Genomic DNA, 13,411 nt, shown 5'->3' with positions numbered 1-13,411 from the left:
GTCTTCAGGTGAAGGTGACTGGTGGACATCAGTATAAGACACTGACCTGTATCACCACCTGTACTCTGACTGGTAACCCCACCTACATCTGGTACAAGAACGGACACAAAGTAAAGGAGGACACTTCCAGCCTGTACTCAGTCTACTTTAGTGATGCAGACAGTTACTCCTGTGCTGTAAAAGGCCGTGAGGATCTCCACTCTCCTGCAGTGTGTGAGTCTGGACTTTTTCATATAAATGCAATTTTCTTCAGGTTGTGAGACTTATGTGTCACGTCCTGACCAGTAAAAGGGGTCATTTGTAATTATAGTTGGTCAGGGCGTGGCAGGGGGTTGTTTGTTTTGTGTGTTTTTATTTTTGGTTCTAGGGGTTTTTGGTTCTAGTTTTCTATTTCTATGTTTCTTTTTTCTATGTGTGGCCAAGTATGGCTTCCAATCAGAGGCAGGTGTCTTTCATTGTCTCTGATTGGAAGCCATACTTAGGCAGCCTGTTTTTCCTGTGTCTTTGTGGGTGGTTATTTTCTGTATAGCCTGTGTGCCTTATGGAACTGTTTCATCATCTGTTTATTTTGTTTTGAGTGTTCTTTCAAATAAAGAAGAAAGATGAGCACTATACCCGCTGCATTTTGGTCTGTCCCTTACGATGCCTGTGACATTATGTCAATTAATCAATGAATATTGATCATTATTTCATAATTATGGTTTTCACTACTGTCAACTATTTAACTAGTTTTCTTCTACTTTATAAACAACATCAGTGTATGCTGGTAGATATTGTAATTTAAGATTTATATAAGGTGTTCTGTTGTCTTCTTGCATTTCAGGTCAGAAGTGTTGGAGTGTGATTTACACCCGCCAGAGTATCTGTGCCTTGAAGGGGTCAACAGTGAACATATCCTGCTCTTACACATATCCCAGTTATCATGAGATCAAAACAACTTTCTGGTTTACTAAATGGGAGAGTACCTTGGGGATAAGAAGAGTGACTGTACCCTGAGAATCCCAGACCTGAGATTGAGTGACTCTGCTGGGTACAGGTTCAGATTCATAACATCTGGAGAAAGGTTTGCTGGCTCACTTGTCTCCCTGACTGTCACAGGTAATCAGTCACACATCTCACATCTATGACACATACAATTTAAGTCGAAAGTTTACATACACTTAGGCTGGAGTCATTAAAACTAGTTTTTCAACCACTCCCAAATTACTTGTTAACAAACTATAGTTTTGACAAGTCGGTTAGGACATCTACTTTGTGCAACATGTCAAGACATCAGTCAGGAAGTTAAATTTGGTCGCAAATGGGTCTTCCAAATGGACAATGACCCCAAGCATACTTCCAAAGTCGTGGCAAAATAGCTTAAGGACAACAAATTCAAGGTATTGGAGTGGCCATCACAAAGCCCTGACCTCAATCCTCTAGAAAATGTGTGGGCAGAACTGAAAAAGCAAGGAGGCCTACAAACCTGACTCAGTTACACCAGCTCTGTCAGGAGGAAGGGTCCAAAATTCACCCAACTTATTGTGGGAAGCTTGTGGAAGGCTACACGAAACGTTTGACAAAAGTTAAACAATGTAACAGTAATGCTACCAAATACTAATTGAGCGTATGTAAACTTCTGACCCACTGGGAATGTGATGAAAGAAATAAAAGCGAAAATATAACACTCTCTACTATTATTCTGACATTTCACATTCTTAAAATTAAGTGGTGATCCTAACTGACCTAAGACAGAGAGTTTTTACTAGGATTAAATGTCAGGAATTGTGAAAAACTGAGTTTAAATGTATTTGGCTAAGGTGTATGTAAACTTCCGACTTCAACTGTAGATAGCTGTAATGTGAGTGTGGTTTTGTATGTATGCTAATGCATATGATATGTGTACTTCAGTGTATAATGTGATTTTAACTATGCTTTTGTATGCTAATGAGAATTTTGTGTTATTATTTATTCTATGGAAGCCAGGACTTCCTGGAAAACAGTGGATTTATTACAGAGTTGACTATCCTGGCTAAATAAATCGAAATAAATGTATTAAATGACTGCAATTAAGGGCAGTTATACAGACATGTAGTGGTATGTAACATAAAAAAACAAGTGTAGTACTTCACATATGAGGACATATATAGGAGGAGAATAATGATTTGTTTCCTTTTACTCTAGATGTTGTGTTGGAGATGGATCCTACATCTGTGTCAGAGAGGGAGAATGTCACACTGACATGTAGAACCAAATGTACACTCGACCCAATCACAGTCTACAGTTGGTATAAGAATGGACATCCTATACCAAACAGCAACACCTACTCTCCTGTCTATAGACTATTCTCAGTCAGCAGTGAGGATACAGGCAGATACTCCTGTGCTGTAGAAGGCCATGAGGATCTCCCCTCTGCTGAAGAGACTCTCACTGTCACATGTAAGAACATGGGTTTAAACCTTTAGTTTGCTATATTAACATTGTAGTGAAAGATATTAGCTCTAAATGTAAACGCATATTTAAATCCACTGTTTTTTTTACACCAGATAGCCCAAGGAACACCTCAGTGTCAGCCAGTCCCTCTGGTGAAATAGTGGAGGGCAGTTCAGTGACTCTGACCTGCAGCAGTGATGCCAACCCACCTGTGGACAAATACACCTGGTACAAGAAGAATGTAACCTCACCAAAAGCATCAGGACAGAGTTACAGCATCACTAACATCATCTCTGAGGACAGAGGAGAATATTACTGTGAGGCCCAGAATGGAAGAGGATCTATGAACTCTACAGCTCTGATGATCATTGTAGCAGGTAAAGTTACATCTTCAATACTTCAATACAAAATGATGTTCAATAAGAAATTATGTTTCAAGGTAATCTTCTTCTAGTTTGCCTTATTACACTTTGTATTTAAATAGGCTTATATATACACAAGTATTGCATTAATGTCCTGTATTGCCATATATTCATTTTCAGTTCATAATAACATGTACTCATATCATCAATATTATCTTTTAGGGAAACAAACCTCAATTTTGACTGCAGCTGTAGGAATCAAAGTTGTTGTTCTGGTTCTCATCCTCTCTGGCTTCATGTGGTTCAGGTGAGTTGAAATGCATCTTTGGGAAAATGTTATTTATATTATTCTTTCACCTAAGCTCTTTGATTTGTTATTAACTTAATTCATTCATTAATTATTGGCCAAACGCCATTAACTGCTAAACTGTATTTGTAACGAATCAACGTCCACTAGAGGTCAGTAGAGAGCAGAACGCACTGTCCCTCTTTACAGGAGATCCACTGGAGTGGGTGATGCCACATCAGACAAACAGGTGATCCCATCAGTTACACCAGGACCCCCCTTATTCAAATAACCAACTCATCAGGCTTTGATTATATGAATCAGCTGTGTAGTGCTAGGGCAAAAAAACTAAACGTGCAACCAGGGGGTCCCCAGCTCTGACTTTGGGAAACCCTAAGTTACAACTCCATTTTCATTCATTTACTGTGTCACGACATTCTCTTTCATACTCGCTCTCTCTCTGTCTCTCTGTCTCTGTCTCTCTGTCTCTCTCTCTCTCTCTGTCTCTTCTCTCTGTCTCTCTGTCTCTCTGTCTTCTCTGTCTCGCTCATCTCTCATGTCTGTCTCGTCTCATCTGTCTCTCTCTCTGTCGCTTGCCTCTGTCTCTATCTCTGGTCTCCTCTGTCTGGCTCTTCATCTGGTCTCGTCCTCTCCTCTGTCATCTCGCTCATCTCGTCTGTCTGTGTGTAGAGAGTAGGTCCGTCCTGACAGTGACACGTACACACCTCTGAACATGAGGACCAGGTCACCAGATTATGACACCCTGGCAGTAAATGTGTGTATATAAATGTTTAGTGTGGAGTGCTACTTCAGTATGTCTTCTTTCAGAATGTGAGGGGAATCTCCCACTGAAGAGAAGCACCACAGAAACCTGGACGTGAAGAGAAGCACCACATAACCTGGACTGAAGGATAAGCACCACAGAACCTGGACTGAAGAGAAGCACCACAGAACCTGGACTGAAGAGAAGCACCACAGAACCTGGACTGAAGAAAAGCACCACAGAACCTGGACTGAAGAGAAGCACCACAGAACCTGGACTGAAGAGAAGCACCACAGAACCTGGACTGAAGAGAAGCCCCACATAACCTGGACTGAAGAGAAGCACCACAGAACCTGGACTGAAGAGAAGCACCACAGAACCTGGACTGAAGAGAAGCACCACAGAACCTGGACTGAAGAGAAGCACCACACAATCTGGACTGAAGGTTCGAAAACAAAACTAGGCCTTACACTCTATTCTATTGCTGCCATATCTACAAGTTTTTCCAGACCATGAACTTTAAACTTTTGAGTAAATGCTGGATATATATTTTATTTTCTTATAATGATAATTATGTATATTGATGATAAATGGGATATTGCCATATACAGATGTTTATAACATCAATAGTCCTACTTTCCTCAGCAACTAATATGGATAATATTGATAACAGCTTTTTAATATTTTTAGCTATTGGGTCAAGTTTCTTCTGAAGTGGTTGATGATGATTTACTTTGTATTGCTGTCAGATATTATTACTAATTTTATAATACGTAATACCATGTTGTTCAGTGTCATGATATTTTTTAATAAAAATACATGTAATCAGTACATTACATACATTTAAACATTTGCAGTTTTTACTTTGTATTGCTGTCAGACATTATTGCATATTTTAAATGAATTATTATTTTATTTTAGGTTTTACCATATTGTTCATTTTACATTACATGTTTACCTTTTCAGTTTATACAGGATAAACATCATATAAGCTTCATGTTGTAAATAAGCTAAAAGTTTAAGACAATAAATACATTCATTAGTTGATTAACTATTAATACATTGATTCATAACTATTTCCACTCTGCTGTTTCTTGTATTTCTGCCTATTGGACACATGATGTCACCATTGAACAGATCAACACCCAGCACTGATCCTCACCAGTTACATTCACTGGTCAGCTGTTTGTTAACCTAATAACCCATCTCCAACCACCCCACTATATAAAGTGAAGATCTGAGGTCCACACCCACACTAGCCTACAAATATAGAAATGTTCTATAGGCTACAGTCAAAGACTGCAGAATTATTTTTTGAATAATTTAGACATATTTCTACTTGTAATTTCCGATATTTTGGTTGGCTATTTGTTAGTCACTTGTCTATAATTTCTAAAAACATGCAGTGGCGACACGTCATTCAAGGCAGCTGATGCAGAGATAAATCTGTTTTGAGCCCCACCTGGTTAGCTTTTTTGTTGTTGCTTGTTTTGAATGGTATTTTGGCATTAATACGTGTCACATATCAGTTTGCAAACAAAGTTTAAAAAATAAAGCATTGCATTAATAAGTTGAATACAAACATGGTCTCGTTTTGTTTTCTTGAGTAAGGCAGCTCCAAAATGCAGGTGTTTCAGCCTAGCTTAGTGCTTTCTGTGGTGGTGGGGCAGCCAGCATAACATACGGAGGCGTAGGGGTTGGTAATGTTCTCTAGGTTGTGCCGTGATTGGCTCAGTGTTCTGTCACTCATGGGGACACTATGTCACCACAAAATCTATGGGTAGAGCTCGAAATTTCAAGCCCCTTGGGTGTTGCCATAGAATTACATTAGAAATGCCCATCCAAAAAGGCTCAAGGTCATTGGCTTAGACAAAATTACATCAAGTCGCATTAAATCTACCGTAACTTTGACTGGACTGATCATGTCAACATCAAACTTTCAATCTTAGCTAGCAAGCTAGACAAGCAGTCATCATCATGCATCAAGTCGACAATCTACTGGCAAATCCTTATCAGTCTTTGTCATATGAAATTATAGATAAAACGTATCGGTGCTCATTGGCCATTGGACATAAACATTACACAACAAGTTGGAAATCACAAATTCAACAATGAGTGCTAAGGCAGCACTTCAGGCCCGGGTTCGATCCCGGACTGTTACAGCCGGCTGTGACCAGGAGACCTATGAGGCGGAGCACAATTGGCCCAGGGTCGTCATGGGATAGAGGAGGGTTTAGCCGGCCGGGATGTCCTTGTCTCATCGTGCTCTAGCGACTCCTTGTTGCCTGGCGCCTGCAAGCTGACGTCGGTCTTCAGTTAAACAGTGTTTCCTCCGACACATTGGTGCCTGCTGTTTGTCCTCCTGTCCAGGGGGTGGAGCTGAAGAGCACCAGGTTGGTGATCAGGTACCCAGACCGCTGGATGCAGAGAACCCCTCCCTCTCCTCAGAGGACCAACTCTATAGGCCTCAACACCTCCTCAGCCTTCCAGTATGCCTCCACAGGGTAAGGACATCTGTCTTTGTCAAAACATCAACTATAATTTATAAACATATTTAAGCAATCAACTCACATATCATACCTCCATGGAGATAGACAGAGGACTCTAGTGCCCAAAAGCCAGTTTAGCATGGGCAGCACCATTGAGGACTTTCACTTTAAGATAATAAACAAAAGCGAAATAAACAATAAAAATGTAACTGTAAACATTACACTCACAACAGCTCCAAAGGAGTATTGACATTTCAAATATCATATTATGTTAATATACAGTTCTGTAACAATGTCTCGCTCTCTCGCTCTCTCGCTCTCCTCTCTCTCTCTCTAAGCCTGACCAGAGAGGAAGATACAAGAAAACATGGCCACCCTGAACACCACACAATGTCCGGATATGACAGAGGGAGGAAGAACAGAATAATAAAGAGGAAGGGAAACATTGTCCCTACTTTAAAAGAGAACAGGAGTCTTGGATAGAATGGGGGTGTTGGGTTGGGGGGGTGTCAACCCCCACAGACAGAACACTGGACATAATGTATGAGTGTTTGAAGTGTCAATCAAAGTGATTTCCTTCCCCATTCCTCCTCGGCCTTATTGCCAGTTTGTTATTTTGTTATTGAACCAAGTGGACGAGGATATGATTGGGACATATTAGTCTCCCTAGGCAGACAGGTTGCCTCCCACAATGTTAACAAGGTTGTAGCTGTTTCACTAAGTCTGGGATTTCCTAGACAAGTAGAGACATATAAACTGGAGGCTGTAATAATGTTGAGTTGCCAGTAGGGAGCGCTCTAGTATGGAACACTGGAACCAAACATACTACCCCTTTCATCTGTTCTGGAACTTCAGTAACACTTGATGCAGCTGATGTGGAGTGATGGAATGGGTCACATTTTGTCTCTTGTAAAACATGTAGGCTCGACTCCTCAAATAAAGAAATGTAACTACAGTATTCTGACTTTAGACCATTTTCTATTAGATCAGTACATCCCTAATGTGACATGCTGTTGCTGCATGTTAATGCCCTGACTAGGCTACTTTAACAATGTATCAGCCACAGAACTCACACTTAGGCTAAGCCTGTCCCGTGTGGCTCAGTTGGTAGAGCATGGTGTTTGCAACGCCAGGGTTGTGGGTTTGATTCCCACGGGGGACCAGTACGGAGAAAAATGTATGAAAATGTATGCAATTCACTACTGTAAGTCGCTCTGGATAAGAGCGTCTGCTAAATGACTAAATGTAAAAAAAATGAAAAAAATGCCCTGCTAACACTTTCAGTAGACCACCTTTTGTTTTCCACGCATTGACAGTAAGTTGACTCTCTTGTACAGGACCTTCTCCTTCACTTCGCTCTGTAAGTACTCTTGACAATATCTTGAAATATAGTTTTGGTTTATTTGTTTTTAGTCATTAGTCATATTCTTGAGGGTAATGTATCATTTTACTTCCTGTTATGTTTTGAGCTGTGTTTTGGTTGTTAGATCAGGGTCAGTATTCATAAAGTGTCTCAGAGTAGGAGTGTTGATCTACATAGGGATGAGATGATTAACCATGGGTAAAAAAGACATGCAGACAAACATTTGAATCCCTGCTCAGTGTGTGGACCCGTGTGTGGTGTGAATGACATAGTGGATTTATCTGAGAGCCCTTCAGGACCAGACTGATAGGGAGTAGTGTTGACATCTATACTAGTGTAGGATGTGTGTTTTAACTTTTCTACATCCATAACAACCAGCTCTCTAGACTTTGATACAGACTCTATGGGCCTTATGGGCCTTCACTACAGATGGTCTCTCTCTCTGTGTGTGTGTGTGTTTGTGTGTGTGTGTGTTTGAGTCACTTGCTGTTTAGCCTCCACAGCTTGGGGATAGGAGTTATCATTGAACCTGGTGGTCAGTCTTTAGGCTGCTGTTCAGTTTGACTGACCGTAGAGGATGACAATTTATCCTCCTATGTTTGGGGTTCTGAGAATAAAACAGCTTCAGAACAATGTAGAAATATGTGTTTACAGTTCTACACATCTGTTCAATAAGTGATTGTTGTTGTTGTTGTTTATAATGATGATGATGACTAGTTGTATACATTAGGATATTATTTTTGCGTCATGCATCATGTCAGCCTAAATAGACAGATGTAGACAGACATGCAACACGTCACACACATTACATACATAGTGCAATAGACTTACAGACAGACAGTATTCACATAGACAACCATATAGCACAATACAACACAACACAATATGAGCCTGGTTCATTTTCAGTAATGAGGCCCTCGTACCCCATTTACAGTTTCTACTTCAATGTATCAGGTGGAGTTATTCACCAGCTATAGAGTGACTTGTTTTTTATGTTTCTAAGACTGCAGGGTGGGAGACGCAACAATGGCCTTGAGAACAGCAGGAAGTGTGTTGGTGGTCTTTCTCTGGTCTGTAGCAGGTATGGTCTCATTCTTTTCTTTTAGTTGCTCTGTTAATAATCTACAGACATTTCTAAAATGATAAGAATCGTAATGTTATTCTGGTGTGTTCTGTTAGGAGTCTCCACTTCACTGAAAGAGTTATCTTTCACACCTCACTGAGTGATGCTTATCTCTGTTTCCATTCACACTTCTGCACATCAGCAGCAGCAGCAGCAGTATAATGTTGTCAACCACCAGCAGGGTTGGGGTCAATTCCATTACAATTTCACTCAATTCAGGAAGTAGACTGAAATTCCAATTCCAATTATTTCCAATTGCTTTCAGTTAGAAACATTTTGAAAATGTATAATTGGAATTTGGTTTACTTTCAGAATTGACTGGAATTTAAATGGGATTGACCCCAACCCTGGCCACCAGTGCTTTTTACTTCCATGATGTATATTGAAATGAATACTAGAATGAATAGGGAAGTTACATTTGAGAAGATGGGTCCTACAGTATCCTGTACATGTTTACATGCATTTGGATGTAATATTGTAATGTCTGTTTTTTTTATAGTCTTGATGTCACAGATGAAGTTCTCTCATGGTTGAGTCCTGTGACACTGTGTTTCAGGTGTTCTGGGACAAAATACTGTGATGATCTGTGCCTTAAAGGGGTCATCAGTGGTCCTGACCTGTCCTGTTCCCAGTTGGACCCAAGTCACAGAGATAGTCTGGTTTAACCAATGGTTGAATGGTAAGTCGTATGATCTGAGATGGGACCCTAAGTATGAAGGTCGTGTGGAGTACAGTGGAACTACAGAGAAGGACTGCATCCTGAGAATCAAAGACCTGAGACAGAGTGACATAGCAACATATGACTTCAGATATAAAACAGACAACTCAGGATGGAAGTCTGACTCAGATAGATTCAGTCTCTCTGTTACAGGTACTGTATATGGTGAACACAGTAAAGTACAATAAACACATACCAGTAACAATAAAAGGGGTTAAATGATGAATTTGATGAATTTCCTACTTTTAATTACAGATCCCAGAACAGTCTGTCATGACAGATTATAACGTTCTCATAAACTCTCATTCAGGCCTGCAGGTGAAGGTGACTCCTGACAGAGTAGCAGAAGGACATAATGTCACACTGACGTGTAGCACCACCTGTACTCTGACTGACAACCCCACCTACATCTGGTACAGGAATGGACAGCCTCTTCCTCTGTCCACTTCCCAACAACACTGTCTGGAGTCCTAAAACAGAGAGTTCCTCCTGTGCTGTAAAAGGCCATGAGGATCTCCACTCTCCTGCAGTGTGTGAGTCTGGATTCTATTGGGATCATTGTAGCAACCTTTCTTTTACAAAGTAAGGCAACTTGCTAATTCAAGGTATGTGTGAAAAAAAACGATTTAATGTATTTTCAGGTGCTCAGGGTCACAACTGCTGGAGGGTGACTTACACCAAGAGGAGAATCTGTGTCTTGAAGGCCTCCACAGTGAACATATCCTGTCTTACACTCATCCCACTAGTTATATAGAACAAGGTTCATTCTGGTTTACACAGAAACACCCTGTAGATCTCAGTTCATATCCAGAGTATGCAGGTCGTGTGGAGTACAATAGGAACACAGAGAACCACCACAACAACAATAACAGACCTGACAGAGAAGGACTCAGCTGAATTCAAATTCACATTACTAACAACAGATGAGGGGAGATTTTCTGGTCTTCCTGGTGTGATGTTGACTGTCACAGGTAATACTCCACCTACAGTTAGTACTGTAATAGACAAGTCTAATCACATGACAAGCCTGTCTGGAGTCAAATATGACTATGTTTCCTCTTAGATATCCTGTTGGAGATGGATTCTGTGTCAGAGGGGGAGAGAGTCACACTGAGATGTAGAACCAAATGTACAGTCTCTCAACCCCACCTACATCTGGTACAAGAACGGACAACGTCTGACCAACCCAATCACCAGTTATAACAGCCTGATCCTAGACCCAATCACCAGTTATAACAGCCTGATCCTAGACCCAGTCACCAGTTAAAACAGCCTGATCCTAGACCCAGTCAGCAGTTATAACAGTCTGATCCTAGACCCAGTCACCAGTTATAACAGCCTGACCCTAGACCCAGTCAGCACTTATAACAGCCTGATCCTAGACCCAGTCACCAGTTACAACAGCCTGATCCTAGACCCAGTCAGCAGTTATAACAGCTGATCCTAGACCCAGTCACCAGTTATAACAGCCTGACCTAGACCCAGTCAGCACTTATAACAGCCTGATCCTAGACCCAATCACCAGTTATAACAGCCTGATCCTAGACCCAGTCACCAGTTATACCAGTCTGATCCTAGACCCAGTCAGCAGTTATAACAACCTGATCCTAGACCCAGTCAGCAGTTATAACAACCTGATCCTAGACCCAGTCACCAGTTATAACAGTCTGATCCTAGACCCAGTCAGCAGTTATAACAGCCAGATCCTTGACCCAGTCACCAGTTATAACAGCCTGACCCTAGACCCAGTCAGCACTTATAACAGCCTGATCCTAGACCCAATCACCAGTTATAACAGTCTGATCCTAGACCCGTCACCAGTTATAACAGCCTGATCCTAGACCCAGTCAGCAGTTATAACAGCCTGATCCTAGACCCAGTCAGCAGTGAGGATGCAGGGAACTACTCCTGTGATGTAGAAGGCTTTGAGAGAATCCTCTCTCCAGAAGAGACTCTCACTGTCAGATGTGAGTACATGGGGTGTTGATATATCTACAGTGAAAGTCATTGATATCATCTCTCTAATACATGGTTCTACATGTCAGTGTAATATACTAATCTATACTAATTTACATCATCTCTCTAATACATGGTTCTACATGTCAGTGTAATATACTAATCTCTACTAATTTACATCATCTCTCTATGGTTCTACATGTCAGTGTAATATACTATATATACTAATTTACATCATCTCTCTATTACATGGTTCTACATGTCAGTGTAATATACTAATCTATACTAATTTACACCATCTCTCTATTACATGGTTCTACATGTCAGTGTAATATACTAATCTATACTAATTTACATCATCTCTCTATGGTTCTACATGTCAGTGTAATATACTAATATATACTAATTTACATAATCTCTCTAATACATGGTTCTACATGTCAGTGTAATATACTAATCTATACTAATTTACATAATCTCTTGGTGCCTTACATGTTATATGAGTTCTACATGTTCTGTCATCTTCAACACCAGATGGTCCAAAGAACACCTCAGTGTCAGTCAGTCCCTCTGGTGAAATAGTGGAGGGCAGTTCAGTGACTCTGACCTGCAGCAGTGATGCCAACCCACCTGTGGACAAATACACCTGGTACAAGAAGAACGTAGCCTCACCAAAAGCATCAGGACAGAGTTACAGCATCACTAACATCATCTCTGAGGACAGAGGAGAATATTACTGTGAGGCCCAGAATGGAAGAGGATCTATGAACTCTACATCTCTGATGATCATTATAGCAGGTAAGTTTAATCTTCAATACTTCAATACAAAACTACATGTTTCAAGCTATTCTTAATCATTATACTTTGGCTTATTACACCTTAGTTTATAACTATACATTGGGTTATAAGATCCCTTAACTCTTGCGACGACAATCCCGTGAGCGGGACCGAGTTTTAGTGAAAAATCAGAGCGCCATACTCAAAACTACAAATCTAATCATTTCAATTTCTCAAACATAGGAGTATGTTACACCATTTTATAGATAAACTTCTCCTGAATCGAACCACGTTGTCCGATTTCAAAAAGGCTTTACAGCGAAAGCAAAACATTAGATTATGTTAGGAGAGTACATCGAAAAGTAACCACACAGCCATTTTCAAAGCAACTACATGCATCACAAAAACCAAACCACAGCTAAATGCAGCACTATCCTTTGACAATCTTCATCAGATGACACTTCTAGGACATCATGTTATACAATACATGCATTTTTTGTTCGATAAAGTTCATATTTATATATAAAAACAGCATTTTACATTGGGGCGTGACGTTCAGAAATATTTTCCCTCGGTGAATCAGCACTACAATTTACAAAATTACTCGTCAAAAACGTTTATAAAATATTAAACTGTCATTCAAAGAATTAGATGAACATCTCCTTTATGCAACCGCTTTGACAGATTCAAAATAACTTTACTGGGAAAAGCACACTTTGCAATAATCTGAGTACTGAGCTCAGAAAAATACACTACGTAATACAGATAGCCGCATTTTGGAGTCATTATAAATATTCATTACCTTTAATAATCTTCATCAGAAGGCACTTCCCGGAATCCCAGGTCCACAACAAATGTTGTTTTGTTCGATAAAATCCATAATTTATGTCCAAATAGCTCTTTGTTGTTCGCGCGTTACGTTCAGCTACTCCAAAAGTAGGAAGCGCGCGAAAAATCTCAGGACGAAAAGTCAAAAAAATTCTATTTGCGTTCATTCAAACGTTGTAAAGCATCAATCTTTAGGCCTTTGAACGTGAAGAATCAGTATATTTCAACCGGACGCAACCAGTGTCTTGAAAAAATTTTTGGAACGGAGCTACCTCTCGCAGGAACGCGCGCCAATGAGGCGATGGCCTTCCCTGGTGACCAACTTCCCGGCCTT

General features: G+C 40.4%; 1 protein-coding gene across 5 annotated transcripts in view; it reads left to right on the top strand.

The window, feature by feature from the left end:
- LOC115178712 (uncharacterized) overlaps window positions 1-13,411 on the top strand; it is a 361,651-nt gene that overhangs the window by 287,852 nt on the left and 60,388 nt on the right. Inside the window, exons 13-14 of one of the 5 annotated variants that reach the window (XM_029739991.1) lie at window positions 2,997-3,081; window positions 3,889-3,913. The exons of the other annotated variants lie outside the window; for them this stretch is intronic. Of the exons in view, the coding sequence (XP_029595851.1) occupies window positions 2,997-3,081; window positions 3,889-3,895 (92 nt within the window). The 3' untranslated portion in view covers window positions 3,896-3,913. Of the gene's footprint in view, window positions 1-2,996; window positions 3,082-3,888; window positions 3,914-13,411 lie in introns of those variants that run through there. 5 annotated transcript variants of the gene reach the window in all.

This window comes from Salmo trutta, chromosome 38, assembly GCF_901001165.1.
Source record: "Salmo trutta chromosome 38, fSalTru1.1, whole genome shotgun sequence".
Classification (NCBI taxonomy): Eukaryota; Metazoa; Chordata; class Actinopteri; order Salmoniformes; family Salmonidae; genus Salmo; species Salmo trutta.
The sequence above is the reverse complement of the archived record's forward strand: the minus strand, read 5'-3'. Positions and strand labels throughout refer to the sequence as shown.